The sequence below is a fragment of the Syngnathus floridae genome, chromosome 10 (assembly GCF_059516105.1).
Source record: "Syngnathus floridae isolate MCC-2025c chromosome 10, RoL_Sflo_1.0, whole genome shotgun sequence".
Taxonomy (NCBI): domain Eukaryota; kingdom Metazoa; phylum Chordata; class Actinopteri; order Syngnathiformes; family Syngnathidae; genus Syngnathus; species Syngnathus floridae.
In genome coordinates this window covers 1,275,203-1,294,789 of record NC_142422.1, presented here as the reverse complement: position 1 = coordinate 1,294,789, position 19,587 = coordinate 1,275,203, and the positions used below count along the sequence as shown (strand labels likewise).

At 43.2% G+C, this 19,587-nt stretch overlaps 2 protein-coding genes and 1 long non-coding RNA gene across 4 annotated transcripts; 1 reads left to right on the top strand and 2 right to left on the bottom strand.

Moving 5' to 3' along the window:
• The first annotated feature begins 148 nt into the window (after nt 1-148).
• Nucleotides 149-11,846, top strand: cpne4a (copine IVa). The gene is made up of 16 exons (XM_088386081.1): nt 149-352; nt 1,985-2,175; nt 2,484-2,666; nt 2,749-2,820; nt 3,156-3,230; nt 3,502-3,585; nt 3,670-3,759; nt 4,392-4,490; nt 6,209-6,295; nt 7,113-7,172; nt 7,664-7,797; nt 7,865-7,919; nt 8,222-8,273; nt 9,030-9,163; nt 9,274-9,510; nt 9,887-11,846. The coding sequence occupies exons 2-16, from the start codon at nt 2,005-2,007 to the stop codon at nt 10,013-10,015; spliced, it is 1,662 nt and encodes a 553-aa protein (XP_088242207.1). The 5' UTR covers nt 149-352; nt 1,985-2,004; the 3' UTR covers nt 10,016-11,846.
• Nucleotides 5,692-15,493, bottom strand: LOC148391598 (uncharacterized). Of its 2 annotated transcripts, XR_015860654.1 has the most exons (5): nt 15,365-15,493; nt 15,139-15,289; nt 14,942-15,045; nt 10,828-10,938; nt 5,692-6,495 (listed from the first exon to the last, which is right to left on the bottom strand). It is a non-coding gene; the product is annotated as an uncharacterized LOC148391598 (long non-coding RNA). The 2 variants fall into 2 exon arrangements; XR_015860655.1 differs by lacking the exons at nt 5,692-6,495; nt 10,828-10,938 and adding an exon at nt 12,291-12,998.
• A 559-nt stretch (nt 15,494-16,052) lies between these two features.
• On the bottom strand, nt 16,053-19,555 carry cmtm7 (CKLF-like MARVEL transmembrane domain containing 7). The gene is made up of 5 exons (XM_088388106.1): nt 19,295-19,555; nt 18,847-19,023; nt 18,682-18,780; nt 18,500-18,581; nt 16,053-18,335 (listed from the first exon to the last, which is right to left on the bottom strand). The coding sequence occupies exons 1-5, from the start codon at nt 19,403-19,405 to the stop codon at nt 18,322-18,324; spliced, it is 483 nt and encodes a 160-aa protein (XP_088244232.1). The 5' UTR covers nt 19,406-19,555; the 3' UTR covers nt 16,053-18,321.
• Between the last annotated feature and the right edge of the window lie 32 nt (nt 19,556-19,587).

Sequence of the window (19,587 nt, the reverse complement as noted above, 5' to 3'; positions counted from 1 at the left end):
AAAAATACACCAATCAATCAATAAACAAATGAATAAATAACTAGAATCATCCGCGAATGAATGATTCTGCACGAGGCAAGGTTAGGATGGTGCAGTTCCTGTGTCAGCCTGCTAGAGGGCGTCCACACACCGCAGCCGCACAGCCCTTCCGCGCGCGCGCGTGTGCGTGCGTGAGTGTGGGCTTTCCCCGCGTTTAAGGCGCGTGCGAGGTGGCGAGAGGCTGTAGAAGCAGAAGAAGAGGAGGAGGAAGAGGATGAAGGTGTGCAACGCTGATGTCAGTTGAGATCCCAAAAGACGAAACTTTGTGACGCCTTCCTCCATTTTTTCCCCCCCACGGATCCGACTGCTGAAGGTAAAGAAAGAAAAAAAACGCCCAAACTCCACCTGACATTCCTACACTTCCACTATCTCCATCTTCCTCATCATCTTCTTCACATCCAAATCTTTTGCTCTCAGTGCTTTTTGGCATGTACAGTATTGATAAATGAATTCATGTGGAATGTGCATGTAAAGGCATTTGGTTATTTATTCCATTTCCTCCAAAATCAAGCGGAATGTCCACGCACCATTAAGCTCTTTGTCGTCACTAGTGAAACAATTCACTGCACAAGTGGACCGACTGTGTCTGACTCGTATTATTTGAGCCATTACTAGTGCCGCTTTGAGCTTACCAGTATGCAATTCAACCTTACTGGTTAACTCATGTGTTGCACTAGTAAATAACATGTAGTTCTAGTACTAGTATGCCAAAGTTGTCACATTTTTTGTGCAGAAATGTCACGAGTTGAAGGCAGTAGAGGAAAAATGTGTTGGTGCACAGTGGTGATTTTTTAAGATGGGTTTTTGAGCATTTATTTGATACGCTTGATATGCAGCTAAGGCTACATCTTCATCATCCTCATCCTCCTCATGGGGGCAAAGGCGATATGGTTTGGTCGTCTCAAGTTTCTCCTTCTGTTTTTCAGCTCAATTGAATTCACATGTTGTTTTTCACATGGCCAGAGATGGAAATGTTATGTTTCACGTGACCTTTCGTTTTCACGCGACCTTTCCTTTTCATGTCTTTGCTGTGTTTGGCGTCTTTCAGGTGACCAAACATTACAGCTAGTTAATAAACAAAACCAAATAATTGGCCCGTCAGTCTGCGAGAGAACTACACGATGAAGGCTAACTTAGTAAACTAACTTAGTAAAAAGTTGTTAATGGAAGCTAACGAGCTCTGTCTGAACTCCGACTAGCAACTATGGCGACTCCCTAGCATTATTTTCGACACGATTGTCAGGAATACAATTAAATCGGCAATTAATCTTATGTTGTGATTAGTCGACGCACTATGACGTTTTGTCCTGGCGATTACAAAGCGCGACGAGCTCAAACATTTACCCGCAATCCTTTCGGGAGCTGTTGAATGACACCGATAATTATCCATGTCATGTGTGATGTCACCGACGCTCTTTAATCCGCCGCAGGATGTCAGCGCTCCGCCCGCGGGAGCGTTCATCCGCCGCTTGACTGCTCAGCCGCCGCAAAGCCTCGGCAGGCCGCCATCGACGCTGGCGGCGTGCACCTGCTCGGCTCACACTCACACACACACTTTAGTGAACCTCACTACCTTGAAGCTTTTTGTCCTCCGGGCTCCCCTTGAGGACAAGGAAGTTGTCTGCTTTTAAGCACTTCCATTGCCATCATCTTTTTTTTTTTCTTAACATTCCATCATGTGTTTCACGGGAAACATGAACTTTCCAAAAAAAATGAAAAGTTCTTGAATGAATAAGTCTTGGAAAGTGAGGAAGAGTGACAGATAACTGAAGAAGAAGTTATTTCAGGGTTAAAATCAGTCGGTGGTGTTCGGCGATACGTTTCACGTAACCTGAGCTGCAACGCGGCAGGAAGTTGTCAATGGAGGAGGATGACTTCCTGCACCATACACAAACACACACACACACTGAAGATCGCTTACATGATATGCGCCTTTCCCACGTAGACTTCCCGGCCACCATCGTGATGGGCGACATCTACGATTCGGCGTGCGACTCGTTGAGTCTGCTGGAGTCGCCGTGCCTGACCAAAGTCGAGCTGAGACTGACGTGTAAAGGGATCAGCGACCGCGACGCCCTCTCCAAACCCGACCCGTGCATCGTGCTCAACATGCAGTCGCAAGGACAGTGGATGGAGGTGCGTCGCCATGGCAACCGCATCACGCACATGTTTTTTATCTTTTTTTTTAATTTTTGTTTTGTCTTGATTTTGGACTCTTTGACTCTTTAAATTGTTTTAAACTTGTTTTTGACGTGGTTCTAAACTCGTTTCTTGTTTAATTTAGACTATTTTTGCCTCAATTTGGAATTGTTTTGTGCATGTTTTATTTATTAATTAATTTATTATTTTATTTTATTGTATTTCTTTCTTTCCTTAGTTATGTATTTGATCATTTTTATCTTCTTTTTAACTTGTCTCTTAATTTGTGCATGGCGGGCGCTCAGGTGGACCGCACGGAGGTGATGCGCAGTTGCGTGAACCCGTCCTACTCCAAAGTCTTCACGCTGGACTTTTACTTTGAAGAGGTGCAGCGTTTGCGCTTCGAGCTGTACGACATCAACAACAGCAACTTCAACGGTGTGAAGGACGCCGACTTCCTGGGCGCCGTGGAGTGCACGCTGGGACAGGTAGCCGCTCGGCTCCTTGTTCTTGTTGGATCAATTCCAACACAGCAGATGCTAATGATTATGCTAATGCTAATGTGTGTAGATCATTTCTCAGAGGAAACTCTCCAAAGCTCTGCTGAGGCCAGGAGGCAACGTGGGAAAAACCATCATCACGGTGAATGTCTTTTCACGGTGAATTCTTGATTTGAGGGTGATGAAGATGATGATGAAGATGATGGTGATGATAACCATGATGATGATCATAACAAGTTGACAAAGAAAAGGACATTGAAGATGATGACCACTTTGTTGATGACGATGATGATGAAGAGGAAGATTTTGACGATAATGAATTTGATTATGGGTAGCAGCTAGTTCTCTGCATGGTTTGTTACTTGGCATATAGTTCCAACATAATGAGCCCCTCATCACAGGAATGTGTGTGTGTGTGTGTGTGTGTGTGTGTGTGTGTGTGTGTGTGTGTCTGTGTGTGTGTGTGTGTGTGTTCAGATCACAGCAGAGGAGCTGACTGGGAATGACGACTACATCGAGCTTTCCTTTAGTGCGAGGAAGCTGGATGATAAGGTGGTTACAGATGCACATGGGCATACACACACACACACACATACGCACGACAAACAAACATTTGAGGGGCATTCAGGGATATAATTAAGGATTACACAAAACTATAAATGCTCACACACACACACACAGAAGTGAAATGTTTTCACTCACACATTAAAATACCGTCACGCACACAACCCAATTTCTTCCCCCCCTCGACACATTTGCACAATGAAATGCTCACAAACACGCAAATAAAATGCTCACACAGACTCCCCCCCCCCCCATTCAGGACTTCTTCAGTAAGTCAGATCCGTTCCTGGAAATCTATCGTATGAATGAGGACGCCACACTGCAGCTGGTCTACAGGACAGAGGTAGCACATTATATTCACACACACACCTCACACAAAATGTGTGTTTTGGTTTTGGTTATTGTTGTGCTGTGTTGCTGCTATCAGACGGTGATGAACAACTTGAATCCGGTATGGAAAACATTCAAAGTCTCCCTCAACTCACTCTGTAACGGAGACCACGAGCGTAAGCTGCAGGTACACACACACAAACACACTCAAATGTCAAACATACACAAGAAAAAGAGACGCTCACTAACACACACAAGCTCCTCGTAAAAACTTTCTGTCTGTGTGGTGATGTCATAACGTGTCATACGGGTTATTTCTGATATCCTATAGAATTGTGGGGAGTGTTTTTCTTAATATAATAACGCAAACAAAGTGTTTTTAATCAGTGATGTTTCGCAAACAACCCAAAAGAATCCTCAGTGGAGTTTGTATGGTAGCCATGGATACGCTAACATTTATTTTTAGCACTTTTACTGATGGACTGACGATTGAGTGTGTGAAAAGTGGAAGTGAGCAAATGTGACATTTGAAGACAGTCGAGCGGATTAGTAAGGGGGAAAAGAAACAGGAGAGGAGGAAAGGAGTGCACGCCGGGGCTGCTGGCTAATTGACTCGCTTGATGTCCTCGTCACACTGACAGCTCGTTAACACATGACGACGCTTGCGTACTCAAACGGGAGTATGTTCTTCACACTTTTTTTTTTTTCTCATCATGGCATTAATGAAACAAAGTCAAACCACAAAAATGTTGTCGCTAACCTGAAGCTAACCTGCTAATGATAGTTCACAAGACGCTAATTGTGTTTGTGACCCCTCAGTGCACAGTGTGGGACTGGGACTCCAACGGGAAGCACGACTACATCGGAGAGTTCGAGGCCACCTTCCAAGAGATGCGAGGTGCCATCGAAGGACGACAGGTACCCCAAATCACTCGCACCTATGCTTTAAAACGGCGATCCTTAAAGTCACGCTAGCGCCCTCTTGTGGTAGGCACTGGCCAAGTACAATTCATTTGTATTGAACTTTTAAGGTAAATACATTTGTATTTTAATTAGCCTTTCACGTGTAGTGTTAAACGGTTGTTCTGGGTGGATTTCACTCTTGAATGAAGCAAGTTACGTCGCAGGTGGCATGCGTATATTTGAGCAGCAGACGCGACAAGCGAGCAAAGTGACATCGTTGAAGAAGAGCAGATGTTTTCTGTCTCCGGAGACCACAGAATAATTCCTACGAGTGCTGCGGGTCGTCTGTTCTGAACTTTTTGCTGCGCCGTGAAAGACAAAAAAAAAGCTCTTAGAGGAGACCCAAAAAAAATCCCAGCGAGTCCAAAGCGTGAAAACTTGTGATCCGTCTTCAACTTGAGCTGCAGAAGCAATTTAACGGATCAGCGAGTCACACAACTACACACTGACAGCTATACACTGACACCTGCACAACTCTATGAGGCCATGAGAGGCTCTGAGGTCATGAGATGACAAAGCTGCCAGGCTATGAGACCAATAGGCTATGAAACAATGAGACCATGAGACATTGAATGAGATTGTAATACTATGAGGCCATGATCAAAAGCCATGAGACTACAGTTTGGATCTCAGCAATGAGAGTACGATACCATGAAGTAATGAGGCCATGAGACAAGATGAGACTTGAAAGCTATGTCGAAATGAGACATTTAGACAATGAGAATCCTGCAGTGTGTTTCTGTGTCAAGCTAACCTTGTAAAAGTGTTGAAGCCTTGTGGCCGCTAGCAGGCTAAAGTAGCTCAGATGATGCTGAATGAGCGAAACCCGAGCCGCTAATTGAAGCTTCTAGCAAGAGAGAGGAAGTGCCAATTTGCTAGTAACAGTAACCCCACCGCCTTCACACACACTCTCAAATCTGCCATACAGGAAGGGAGTGGATGCTCATTAAAGCTAACAAATGTGTTGACAAAATGACAAAAAACATGACATCCTAAACGATCAAAACAAGCTAGCCTAATTAGCTGGTGGATTCAACAGTCAGAATTAGCGAGCTTGTAGCTAGGCAGAGAATGTTACAAACAAGTTAGCATGCTGACAATTAGCCACAAAAAAAGCTCAGCGAGCTTCATACGATATTGCTTCTGCCTGGCAAATATAATAGCATACAAGTATAATACATATCCCAATAAAAGCAGTATCCAAGTAACTCAATGTAACCCAGACGTGAGTCAGTTGTAAATTGCGATTTATTCCTCTTTTTTCCGTCGTACTTCCCCCTCTTCCTTCATTTCAATCTCCTCCTCCTCTTCGTCTTGCTCCTTCCTCTCACTCGATCTTCGTCCTTCTCTACTCCCACTTTACTCTTCTCTTCCTCAATTGTTAATTGGTTGGCCATCTTCCTCCTGCTCCTCCTCCTCCTCTTCCTCCTTGTCTTATTTGTTTGCCTTCTCCCGTCTACCTCATGGCGTGTTTAGTTGGCTCGGTGACAGACGCGTTAGTGACACACAATGGCGGGCACGCATGACAAAAGGAAACACTGAGTGATGGACACACAATCACACACACACACACATACACACGTGCGGACAGTAATAACAAGCATTCGTCTGGAAGCGGGAGCTTTGATTTCTGGTTAGCAAAAAGGTCATGTGATACGTGTGCGTGCGTGTAGGTGCAGTGGCCGTGTATCAACTCCAAATACAAAGTGAAGAAGAAGGGTTACAAGAACTCTGGCATTGTCATCCTCAGCCAGTGCAAGGTCAACCTTCTTCCTATTCCTCTTTATGTCACTGACGGGCGACGAGTCCATTATCCGTCTCTATGTGTCCTGACGATCGTGGCTCGGTGTGGACGTGAGCTTGAATGCTTGGCGGTCTAAATGAGCAGGTGAATAAACGTGATGGATGAGCCGGCGCCGCGTGGGCGGAGTCAACAGACAGAATGAGAGCAGCCGCTGACCTTAATGAGGCCCACAACAGAAAACTTCATTAGGGGTTTTTAATGCTAATGTAGCTTTTCTTTAGGCTTTTGATTCTATAAGGCCTAATTTATTTTTTTTCTTTCGTTCCTCTCCAAACCACTTTTTTTCATGTGTCCTTTAATTCCGTTCCTTGTTTTCTTCTCCCCTCATGATAACATGGACTTGATCTTTCCTTGTTTCCTACTTCCATTCGTTCCCTTGTTTCTTTGTTCCCCTATTCCCTTCCTCCCAGCTCGGGTCCATCCGAATTTGTCAGAGCAGTCAGGGTGCTATGGGGGCCCCCCCGACAACTCCCCCCCCCCCCCCCCCCCCCCATGGAATCACTGGTCCTCTTTCTTTCCATTGTCCTTTTTTTCATGCCCATTTTGTCACAACATTTACACAAAAGTGACATGCACAGAGGTCAGAAGTCACTTAAATATAGAACGAGTGGAAGAGAAATACCAGAACAGGCATGTGCATGAGGCGTGTGCGTGAAGTGATGTGTGTGTGAAGCGTCTCCATCCTCATCAAACGAATCCACTGACGAATGAATCACATGATGATGAAATAATAAAAAAAAAAATTAACATGATATTCTTTTTTGTATTTGCAGATTATCAAGATGCATTCTTTCCTAGATTACATTATGGGAGGATGCCAGATCCAATTTACTGTGAGGGCGCGCACGCACAAGCACACACATGCACACACATGCACACACACACCACAAGTCGCATCCAGGTCATCGTCCTGCTTCTTATTCCATCAAGAGTAAACGGCGCCCGGGTTCTCAGAGTGGTCCTGATGACGTTGCCACGGAAACGGTAACCACGGCAACACCAACCTGCCGCCCCGATGTCCCACTTAGCGACCACGACAGACCCCGAGTGTGGTTGCACCGGTCCCGCCGGTCACACTGATGCTGGCACATCATAGCATCAAGGATGGCCGATGCCTTGTGTCGTCACGGCAACGCGGCAAACAGGAAGCACGGACAGATTCGGTTAGACGATTGGCTGAGGGCGGAAGGTATTTCAAAATAAAGCAGATAGCAATTCAAAGACTACAAGTCCCGTTAGGATCTCGATCATCAAAATCAGGGGTTCTGCTCGGATCACGCCTCATGTCACATTGCATGTGACATCACACATCTCAATCTGTCAGGTGGCCATCGACTTCACGGCGTCCAATGGCGACCCTCGCAACAGCTGCTCTTTGCACTACATCCACCCGTACCGACCCAACGAGTACCTCAAGGCGCTGGTCGCTGTGGGCGAGATCTGCCAGGACTACGACAGGTCGGCACTCCGAGGTGGACACCGAAAACCAAAAGTCAACCCAACTCCTGTCTTGTTTTTGTTTCAGTGACAAAATGTTCCCAGCGTTCGGCTTTGGAGCTCGTATCCCGCCGGACTACAAGGTATTTTTAAAGTCTGCTAATGCTAAGATAATGCTAAATGCCATTGACAGGCTAACGTACATTAGCAGTGATGTCACGATCAGTATAAAGCTTCAAACGACTCCTACTTTATTATAGAAGAAGAAACAACAGACCGAGCGTCCAACAATATTTGGGCAAATATTGTGTCTATGGAAAAAGTTGACAAAGTAATGTTGACATTGACGTTTGATTTTTTTTTTTTTCTAGTTGAAGCAGACATCAAAGAGTCTTTCTGTCCATCCAATCACCTTACTTTTCCTCTACCTCCTTTTCCCCCTCAGGTCTCCCATGACTTTGCGGTGAATTTTAACGAGGAGAACCCCGAGTGTGCAGGTAGGCTTTGAAGTTCCCTCACTCATTTAGAAAAAGAAAGAAAGAACTCTCAATCCATACAAAGGTGACCGAACAATGTGTCATGAGGATGAGAATGATGAGGATGTGATACTGACGACGAGGAGGATAATTCAGGAAGAAGAATGATGATGATTATGATGATCATGACAATGTGTTGAGCATGACATAATGATGAGCAGGATCGTGATAATGATGAGAATAACTGATGAGAATCGTGATCATTTGATGAGAATGATGAGAAGTATGACAAAGGGAACGTAAATGAAAAGATGTTGATGGTAATGAGACAGATGATGTGAATGATGAGGATGACAATAATGATTAGAAAAATATGATGATGATGAAGATGTTAACAATACAGAGATTGGTGTGGAGAACTATGAGCATGAGGGTGAGAATCATAATAAGAATGGTCATGATATTTTTAGACTTGTTTTATGGATGAGTTTTATGCCTCAGTGATAATATGAGGTTGTCAGAGCTGTCACCAAGCTAATGGCTAAAGGTCACGTAGCGATGCATTAATTAACACAGCGAGTGTTCCCTCGGTGACCGTTCCCTCACTTCAGAGACGCCCCGCGGCACACAAGGACACGGTCCGCCTCTCACTTAGCTTGACGGCAAACAAAGCGGCATCATTCATTCACGCTGTGAACAAGTGAGATGGGGTTCTGAGGAAATGAAGAACATGCGCTTCTCATGTGTTTCTCATGTTCTTCTCATGTGTTCCTTCAGGTATCCAGGGCGTGGTGGAAGCCTACCAGGCCTGCCTTCCCAAACTTCAACTCTACGGACCTACCAACATTGCTCCCATCATACACAAAGTGGCCAACTCTGCCTCGCAAGAGGTTCACACCAAAGAGGCCATGGTATATAACATGACGGCTAGCTTGTCAGCTACGTGCATTAACGTTTACAGCCCATCCACTAAATATTTCAACAGTTAGCCTGAGGCGTGTTCTTTTGTTGTTATTGTTAGCAATATTTCATCCTTTTGATCCTGACGGACGGCGTGATCACGGACATGGCGGACACACGTGAGGCCATCGTGCAGGCGTCTCACCTTCCCATGTCCGTCATCATCGTGGGAGTGGGAAACGCAGACTTTGGAGACATGCAAATGCTAGATGGAGATGACGGGATCCTCAGGTCGCCCAGAGGGGAGCCCGTGCTCAGAGATATCGTACAGTTTGTGCCATTCAGGAACTTCAAGCATGTGAGTGTCACATGACCATTGCCACATGACAACATAAAGACGATGATGAAAATGATCATAAATAATGATCATTTGTGGAACCAGGATGATGATAATGCAAATGAGGGTGATCAGGATGATGAGAACACTCATGAGAAGGAGAATGATGTTGAGGTTGATGAGAACAATGATGGAAATGATGCTAATGAGGACGGAGAAATAATGAGGAAACTAATAAGAAACTCTACTTGGATATTTTGCTGACCATCAATCGACTGCTTCTTCGCACCACCAGTCACTTAGAACAGAGCATTTTTTGGGTGGGTACACATTTGATAGGAAACAATAATAACTAGGGTTTGTTTTCTTGTCTTCCTGTCTTGTTTCTCACCCCCAGGCATCGCCAGCAGCACTAGCTAAGAGCGTGCTAGCTGAGGTTCCCAACCAGGTGGTCGACTACTACAACAGCAGAGGCATCAAACCCAAAGTGGCCAGCCAGTACACCTCCAGAACCTTTGGACCATGAGGGCCTCGGCCCGCTACCGCATATCTGAAAAGCACAACTAATGACCGCGAATGACCCTTAATGACAACTATGGACTGCTAACAATAGCTAAAAGACCTCTAGCACACACTTCTTGAATACACACTCAAACGAATACTAGCTAGCTGTAGCATCTTAGCATCTTTCGTGCATGCCAGCCAGAGGAAAATGTTGCACTGTGAACGAGCACGTTGCCGTGTTGTCTGGAAGTTTAGTGCACGCAATGACAAGTCCACAGTTTATGTTTGGACACTTTTGTCTAATTTCCTGTACCTCGGGGCGCCAAAACATCGTGCATGAGTTTGTGTTGTTTTAGCATGTAGTAACATATCAGCTAGCATGCTAGGTCAAAACATATCCTACTAATATTTTACAAAATGTCTGCCACCACCGCAACATGATGTGGGCCTAATGTCTGCTAGCATGTTATGTCAAAACATGTCCGCCATCATTTTATGGAGAACGATTCAAAACCACATTTTTTCACACTGATACCAGTACAAGTTGTCCTTCTTGAGAACTGACTGAAATTGAAAAATATAGGTACTAGCTATGTTACCTGTACTGCCTTCAACAGGAAAAATATACCTAATTACTGCACTGAATGATACCGTTTATATCGTAAATGCGTAAAGTCAATATATGCATGAACACAAGTAATGCAGGAAGTTATCTTACCATTCAAATAGCAAATAAATGTATAGGCCTACATTTTGGTGGCGACACACTAATCAATCACACAAAGAATGAATAAAAACATAAATTTACTGTCTACAAGCATTTAGAGTACTTACAGAAATTGCATTTTAATGCGCATAGGAGATGCAATCCACTCAGCAAAACGCTCCATCAGCATGTAGTATGTCATTTTCATCCTGATAGAACAGCCACAAAAGTATCGGTAGCTGGAATGACATGACATAATACATTGATTAAACAGATATCGGTCAGCGCTTGTTGCGAATTTTATGTAACACGTGTTTGTTATGACATAATATTTGCTAGCATGCTAGCACGAAACATATTTGCTAGCACTTTATGGAGTGTCTACGAGTGATCTGTCCATATTTATCTGTAGCATTTGATGATAAGACCTGCAAGCGCCCCACGTCAGAGCATATTTGCAAGCATATTATGATAAAACCAACTAGCGTGGTAGATCACGACATAGCCGCTAACATATTGTGACAAAAATAGCTGCTAACATGTTATGATTTAACATATCATATTTCAGATTTTATGATACAATGTCTGTTAGTTTGCTAGCTCAAAACATATCCTACTGGCCTTTTATGAAATATCTTCTAATGTGTTGTGACGTAACATACCCATAGTGAGTGCTGGGAAAACATACCCTCTAGTATTTTCGTATAAATGATATAAATGACCTCTCGGACTCTATGACGGTAACATGTTGTATGTGCTAGCAATATGATTTTTTTTTTTTTTACAATCCAACATTTTGGATGCTAACATGTTATGTCATTATATTAGCTAGCATGCTGGGTCAAAACATCCGTTAGCATTTTATGCTTTAGCTAAATATTTTATCCTATGCTACATGTCTGCTAGCAGCGTTTTGCTAGCATGACAAATGTAGACATCCAAGCACAATTTTCGTAATCTAGACAAAATGTTGTTACAATGGAAACCATCGTGTTTGCTTCCATTTTGATGTGTTTGGATCTCTTGTCTTCCTGACGGGCATTTAAAAGCCTTTCGTCCTTCTTGATGTGTGACTGTTTGATACAAGATGGCGGATGGGTCATGTTACCTGACGATAATAATTAAACTTTTATTACTGTCAAGATCAAGCAAAGTCTACGTCTTATTTCCAGTATGTGATGTTTCTCAGCTGGCCCTTTCATACTCGAGCGAGAGAGTTTGTTCACCTTCCTAAAACACTTAAGCGTGCTTTTGAACTAGCAGCACTTCACAGTCCTCAAATGGATATATGCAGGGTTCAAAGTTCATCTCTTACAGTAGGACGCATCCATCATCCTGTCTTCCTACCTCGCCACATACCTGAAATTTAATTGGCTGACAGCAGACGCGCAAACAGTACCATGCCGGCAGCAAGGTCACAAACACTACGGACGTCAAAACTACCTTGATACGACTTTCACTACATCAAATCGACACGATGTGAGAAAGCGAGTCATGTGATTTTACTGTTTTTTTTTTTTTAAATAGATTTCCGATAATAGCGGCTTTTGAAAAAAAAAAAAAAAAAAAAGCTTATCACACACAAACATAAAAGAAAAACGCTATTAAATGGGGTTTTGGTGCTGTCACGAATAAAAAAGACAACCTGATTAATTGACTTGATTGGGGTGTCATTAAGTTAATTGGACCTAATGTCTTTTTTTTTTTTTTTTTTTAAATTACTCATCAAAACCAGAACGCAACATGGCCACCGGGCATGTTCCCGCTAAAATGTGGTATTGCCATGTGGGTCACTCCACAGGACACTTCATTAGGGACGCAACATTTCACATGGGAAATAGTCACACAAAGTATATTTACGTGAATTCTTTTACGATTAATATATTATTATATATATTCTGTAGACATGATGAGCTGGTGTTCCTAGTAAAATGTCTCGATGTGATAAGAGAAAGTGTCTTTTTTTTGTAGCGTCATCCGATCGAGGTCACCTCAACCCGGGGGGTTCGGTAGAACTTTTCCGTCACGGTTAAGGGACGAAATACGTCTGAAGAATTTTCTTCTTCTCTTACTCTGAAGCCAATCTCTCTCTGGGGCATATTGCTTCTGTCTGGATCAGCGCTGATGCAAGTGGCGGCAAGCGGCCAGCATCAAAAGCTAATCACTGACGTCCACTTCCTGTTTGACTTGATAAAACGTTTAAAAGTGGCTGTTCTCATTTGTTTCAACAGGGCCTCAAGTCTTGGCTTGACCTCGCAACCAACGGTCAGAAATTCCAGGAGGGAATGGAGGGGACAAACTGAAATGCAAGAAAACAAACTAGATTAAAAAAAAAAAAAAAAAAAAGGTCCAGCAATTGCATGTGAGTCGCCCACTATATTTGTAAGCCGTGACAACTTTCACCCCTGAAAGTTTTCAGGCGCCATCGGGAGCATGAGAGCAAATAGTACAGTAAGTAAATACGTATTGATTCCCAAAAGCACCGCTAACTCAAACCGCTCTGAAGAGTATCGGAGCGAGTCATCCAGCTGATTGGGAAACGTAAGAAGCTCCTCTTGGTCGCTAGTTGTGATTAATGACACGAGATCATGGAATGTCCTTCACCCAAATAGGGTGGCTTGGAAAGTGAGGAGAAGAGACACTCGACTAAATGCCTCCTCTTTAATATTGCTTCACACACTTTAATTATTGCACACCCTAGCACGCTCACTCTATAACTGTGTGTGTGTACTGTGTACTGTGTGTGTGTGTGAGACTGATGCTGTTGCTATGACAACGGAAGTGGAGCCTCTATTCCACTCTGTTTGCTGTCTGACCAATCTGAAAAGCTGGAAAAACATTACGGAAACATCAATGTAGTTGTCCCTTCCTTTCTTTTACATCATAAACAACTAACAGCAACTATCGCTTGACAGACAGACAGACAGACAGACAGACAGACAGACAGACGGACGAACTAACAGATGAACGAACAGATGGATAATCCAAGTACACAGTCGTATAGCTTCTTTTAAGTATAACAAAAAACATCCAGTGGCATTCCACTTGTTCATAATTAGCATAGCAGATAGAAGTGTGTGTGTGTGTGCGCCCGCGTGTGAGTGAGTGTATGTGTGTGCACGACGGAGCCAATGATGAACACACACCAAGCTCATTACATTAAAACAAACAGAAACAGACTCAAGAGACTCAAAGGCTTTGCCTCATGCTAATACAGGCTAATACCACCACACACACACACACACACACACACACACACACACACACACACACGCAATGAATGACATCATGCCATCAAGTAAGTATATGACGCCAACATCTTGGTTATGACTCCATATTGAAAAACAAGAGTCATGATAATGTGACATATTTAACATCATTTTTCCCCACCGTCTGTTTCCAGCTGGCTTTAACTCCGCCCTGCTGGGATGTTGTTAAAATCCCATCAGCATAATGCTAGCGCTATGGTTACCATGGAAACGCAGCCGCACCAAAACCAGATTCCGATAGTTCTCATACTGGCCGGTGCTTCACATTTACCAACCTCCTGCAGCGAATCTACTCGTGTAACATTTACGACGTGAGCAACACATTTATGACTCGTGTTCAAAGTTGAATGTGAACATTGCAACATATGCAAAAGTTCTAGTTCGAGATATGTCAGATGGCCCTCATTGTTCTGATACCTTTATTGGTTCTAAAACGATGATGTCAAACTCAGGCTCGGGGGCCAGATTCAGCCCGTCATATCGTTATTTGAGGCCCGTGAAGGAAAATCATGTGCTTCGACTTCAATTTGAATAACCTGAACATATTTCTTCCTGTAACCTTGCTGTAAGTTCTAAACTAAATTGAATAGTAGTCAAACATTTTTTTCCTGTATTCTGATTTTTAAAACTACGTAGTCATAACGACCCTCTGAGGTCGTTCTGATGCCGTGTCCATGGAAATTTGTTTACATGCTTACATCATGCCCGCATAGCATGCTAGCAGATGATGACGTGACTTTGGACTTGGCAGAAGGCCGAAGCTGTCAAACTTCACGTGTTAATTAGCGAGTCGAAGGCACTAATGATCCACTAACACACGTCACAACTTTTTCACACTGAGGCTAACAAGCAAAAGCGTTCATCTCTTCATCATCATCATCCTTCTCTAATTACGTCTCACCTGTGTGTGTGCGTGGATGGTATCTGCGCTCGTGGATTTTTTTCCCTCATTAAGAATCAGCGAGAAACTAACCGTTGGACTCTTCTTGACAAGGTGTGTGCTGCTGGCATAGGACCAAACACCTGGTATCTCCAGAACACATGAGATGCCCACACATGAAGACCATGATGTCCACACTGTGATGTTAAAAGCAGAACAATAAACAATTGTAACAATTGTTACGCAGATTCATATGGGAGTGTGTGTTGCCATGGCAACTATTTCCTCACCTGTCAAATATGCACTGGAGGATGAGCAGCCAATCAGGGAGCTGCAGTTCAGGGATGGCGAGGTCAGGTGAAGGGACAGGACCCACTTGGCTTGGTTGTCATGGATACGCTTCCTGATGGACAGGTGATGTCACTTTTTTTTTTCCCAAAACTTTAATGAGAAAGTGTTATATCAATGTTTGACCTGTCAGATTGCTCCAGGTTCCCGCTATCGCTGTTTACCTACTTCCTATTTGGCGATCACATGTTGCCATGGCAACAGCCCGGTGAAATTTCTGTGCAGGTTTGATTCCTGGTGACAGGCCCATTGCTCCACCACGTCAAGACTTCAAGGCTTGTTAATTGTCTTTGCCTGCTTGTGTAAGTGTGTATAAAGAGGACAGAAAAAAAAGTCCAATGAGTTAACACTTGTGCAAAACATTACTTCTTTGACAACTGATTCAACAGTCAGCGAAGAGTTAAAAGTAGTTGAATTTGTTCTGACACGAGCTGAGCCATCGGATATTATCTGACCGCCAATCAATGCGTTTACTTATAAGCTGTGCAACACTGACGTCTAGCGGTCAGAACGTGAAAGTACACGAATCAAGTATTTTTTTTTCACACAAATCACTGCACAATAATTCGTGTCATCTCATTTCCTCGTGTACAATTGTCCCATGGCTACTTTTTACTAAATAAATATTTTTGTTTTAAGTGAGTCTGAGAAAAGAGAAATATAATCCTGTCCAATTTTTGCACGTTCCTTAAAATGGACTGGCAACCACTGCAAAGCAATTTTTACCTTTTGCCAAAACTCAACTTTGACAGGCTCCAGCTAAATAGTCCAATTACGAAAAAAATTTATGATCTGGAGGTTGTTTTTTTTTTTTTTAGGTGTCACGGGACATCACCGGTCAGATAGGAGTCACGCATTGGTGAAACAAAGTTTTAATTGACAACATGCAGCACATCACAATGCCAAACTTCAAATAAAAGTTGAAAGCACGTGTAAATACTGTGCTCCTTTTCCTCTTAGCATCAAGCTAGCTCGCTGCCTTGCCGCTGTGGGGCTAACTGCTCCATCGAGTGGCACGTTAAGGCACTTTGGGAAAAGATGAAGCTATGAAATTCTTTTGGTGTTTTATGATCACCGATGCATGAAGATTAACAACCATAAGTAGCATAAAAAAACTAATATTGCAGCAGGATTCAAACATTCACTAGATGACAGGCTATAAATAACTGCTGTGGTAGGATACAATCATGTTTTTAAATCCATCTTTTTTTTTTTTTTTTAGAATACAATTGTCACTTTGTGAAGTTTGAAATGTTGTCAACAGCTACGCAGCAAATGCTTGTTGCTAAACCCTTCTGCTTCCCAAACAGTAAAACAAGATTTGCGGCAAACTCTGACGCATGTGCAAGAAAAAAAAATGAACATTCAGTCATAAATAAAAGTTCATATTACTCATAAAATGTTTTTTTTCTCCTTCAAAAAGTGTAAAACCAGCGTAATAGAAATGATTTGTATAGCTACAGCTCTTGCTAACAGCTAGCATGTGCGATTACACTGAACAACGTCATGCTATGTGACTAATTTTGCTACTTGTCTTATATTTTGATCCACATTTCAAAGGACAATTCATTTGTATTGTTTAAGAAACAAACAAAAAAAGAAAAGCTGCAGGCATCCATTTCAGTATCACCAAGATATAACGATTTCTAGTGGACACTACTGCGGTAACTTGCCCTACAGTGGCTGCTTCTAACCAAAATGGGTGACTAACAAACATTATAATATACACACAATTGCAAAAAAAATAAAAATACAGGCATTTTGATCGACAACCCAAAATGACATTCATTTGGCGACTGACTTAGAGATCCTTCAAATGTCTTTGATTTTGGCAAATGATTTGCCATAAAAGTCAGTGAGCGCATGTGATTGGTCACAGATTTGCACAAACAGGTCACATGATGCTAACCGGCACACAAATACAGCTTGAATATAAACGTCCAAAGTATTGTTATTGTTAACAATCTGTTAACTTTTGTGTTCCTGTGCTTTCACATTTTTGTCATAATAATCACCATAATCATCATCATTGTTGTGTAAACTTCAACTTCTTGGTGGTACATAAGTTTAAAGTGTAGCACCGTGCACGCTGGCCCGCCTGTTGCCGTGACAACAGCTTAGTGTGCATGTAACCCGTAAGGAGGCGATTGTTGGCACACTGACGCATTACACTAGTCGAGTGTAAGTTGGCATGCTAAATGCTAACATTTCCTTAGCCTAGCTTGGCTGATGGTGATGGTTCAGCCTTGAATCTGTTTGCGAGGTTAGCATGCTTTTAATGCCAAGCGTGACACGTAGCTGATGATGGAAAATGGTTCAACTTTGTCTTGTTTACTATTTTAGCACATTAAGAACTAATTCGTCATCTTAGTGTTGCATAAGACTGACGATGATGATCAAGATGATGGTGGAAGCATTGCCACCCTCTTCCATTAGCATACTAAATGCTAACACTTTTTAGCCTTACATGGCTGTTGATGGTGGTTCAGCATTGCATTTCTGGCATGCGAGGTTAGCATGCTAAATGCTAACACTTATTCTGCTTAGCACAGCCCAGGTGACAGTAATGCTGAAGGTGGCTCAGCATGAAATTTGTTGGCATGTTAGTATTCTGATTACTAACATTACTTTAGCTTAGCATGGCGGATGCGGAAAGTGCGTCAGCATCTGATCATTTCACTTTTGCGCAGTTCGTGGATTATAAAGATGATGAGGGTGGTCCAACATCATGTTTGTTTGTGAGGTTAGCATGCTAAACGCTATTGCAGTACTGTAAACATTGGAAAAAATCAACAAAAAATACACAGGCAGGTCATTATGGCACACAGCAATGCTCTCAGTGTCTCTAATGAGAAAGCAACAATTAAGCGACATTTTCATCAAACAGCGGGAATGATGGGAAATGTAGTCATGGAGTTGACTCTGTATTGTTCGCACCTGTTGTTGTTGTTTTGGTGTAACACTGATGTGAAAGTGACTCTCAGAAGCACCGGCAACGTTCAGACTTTTTTTTTCTTTTTAACGAGACTGCTCCTGGATTAGAATCTCGGCTTCCAACTCTCATCCAATCACGTTGACTTGTTGGCTGGTTGAGCTCCAGAGGCAGCCAATCAGGGATCTGGACATTACATGGTCGCGCCTGCATGCATAAAATCAAATTCATGTGACTCCCAGGTTGTGATACACATTATAGTTAGTAACGCCTTTTCGACAAAATTGTGTAAGGTTTCATCCACTTTCAAAAATAATCAAGTGACAAACTAATATTAATTATAGGATAATAAAAATAACATGATTAAATACCATTGTGGTGTGGCCCACAAGAGACACTGTAAGACGTCCACAAGCTGACCGCCATCAGGAAGGTAGTGATAAAACCAAACACCTGAAAACACAACACACAAACAGAACACAAGCAACAATAACACAGCTGTGACAATAAACACATTGGCAACAAACAGAACACGCAAACATGTTGTACTTACAGATGCCGCCACGAGAGCAGACACTCCTCCACTCTTCACGGCCGCCACAATGGAGCCGATGCAGATCAGGATCGTACCTAGAGAGTAGTGGAAGAATTCCTAAAAGAAGAATACAAGGATGAAGTTGACGATGTGCTGCGTGAAGATGATGTGGGCGGGGCTTACAGTAAGCGGCCAATTGATGCAACCCATCTTGGCCTGTAAGCGGCACAAGTGCATGAGGAAGAAGATCAGGAGCACCACCAGGAACCACACGGCCACCACCTCAAAGTACTGGAACGCAGCCCAGCTAGGCCAGCCTCGTGCACAGTGAACGCACAGGAAGGTGACAAGCAGCGCCACCTGCAGGAGACATGAAAACATACATCCGCCTGTCATTAGTCAATTTGATCACTAGACAACAGCACGTCACTCTTAATAAGGAACTCAAGTGTGTGTAAGTGTGTACGTGAAACCACACCCACAGGATGTCCCCATCTGCCCGCACTGCCCCCCCTCCCTATCCGCCCCTGTTGACTTGATGCTAGGTTTATTAACACATCAGCTAAAGGCGTCATTTTTTTTAGGTGTTGCCGTGTGATTGTTGTCATGAAATTGTTGTGCGGTGTCTGACCATCTGAGCCATCTTGAGCAGTCCCGGGATGGTTCGGATGTATCCCAGGTTGCAGCCGCCGTCGGACGCGGAAGTCCTGGCGACGCTGGTCGGGCTGACCGTGTGAGACATCTTAGCTTGCCTGCTAAAAGTAAACTTACTAAAAACTCGAGACTAAAAGAGAAAAAGGAAGTCCTGTTGGTCTTATTAGAAAGGCTTCAGTGCGGGAAGGCGCCAAAACATACGCCCAGCTCGTCACACTTTGCACAAGTGCACACTTCCGCTGACGTTTCACAATAAAAGCTATCACACGC

Excerpts from the sequence above, each read along its gene's own strand:
- cmtm7 (XM_088388106.1), bottom strand. The coding sequence starts at position 19,405 with ATGTCTCACACGGTCAGCCCGACCAGCGTCGCCAGGACTTCCGCGTCC. Across the intron at positions 18,781-18,846 it reads GCATCAATTGGCCGCTTACT|GAATTCTTCCACTACTCTCT; the intron begins GTAAGCCCCGCC and ends TTCTTCTTTTAG. Across the intron at positions 18,582-18,681 it reads CTGCTCTCGTGGCGGCATCT|GTGTTTGGTTTTATCACTAC; the intron begins GTAAGTACAACA and ends TTGTGTTTTCAG.
- cpne4a (XM_088386081.1), top strand. The coding sequence starts at position 2,005 with ATGGGCGACATCTACGATTCGGCGTGCGACTCGTTGAGTCTGCTGGAG. Across the intron at positions 3,231-3,501 it reads CGAGGAAGCTGGATGATAAG|GACTTCTTCAGTAAGTCAGA; the intron begins GTGGTTACAGAT and ends CCCCCCATTCAG. Across the intron at positions 9,164-9,273 it reads TTCACACCAAAGAGGCCATG|CAATATTTCATCCTTTTGAT; the intron begins GTATATAACATG and ends TGTTATTGTTAG.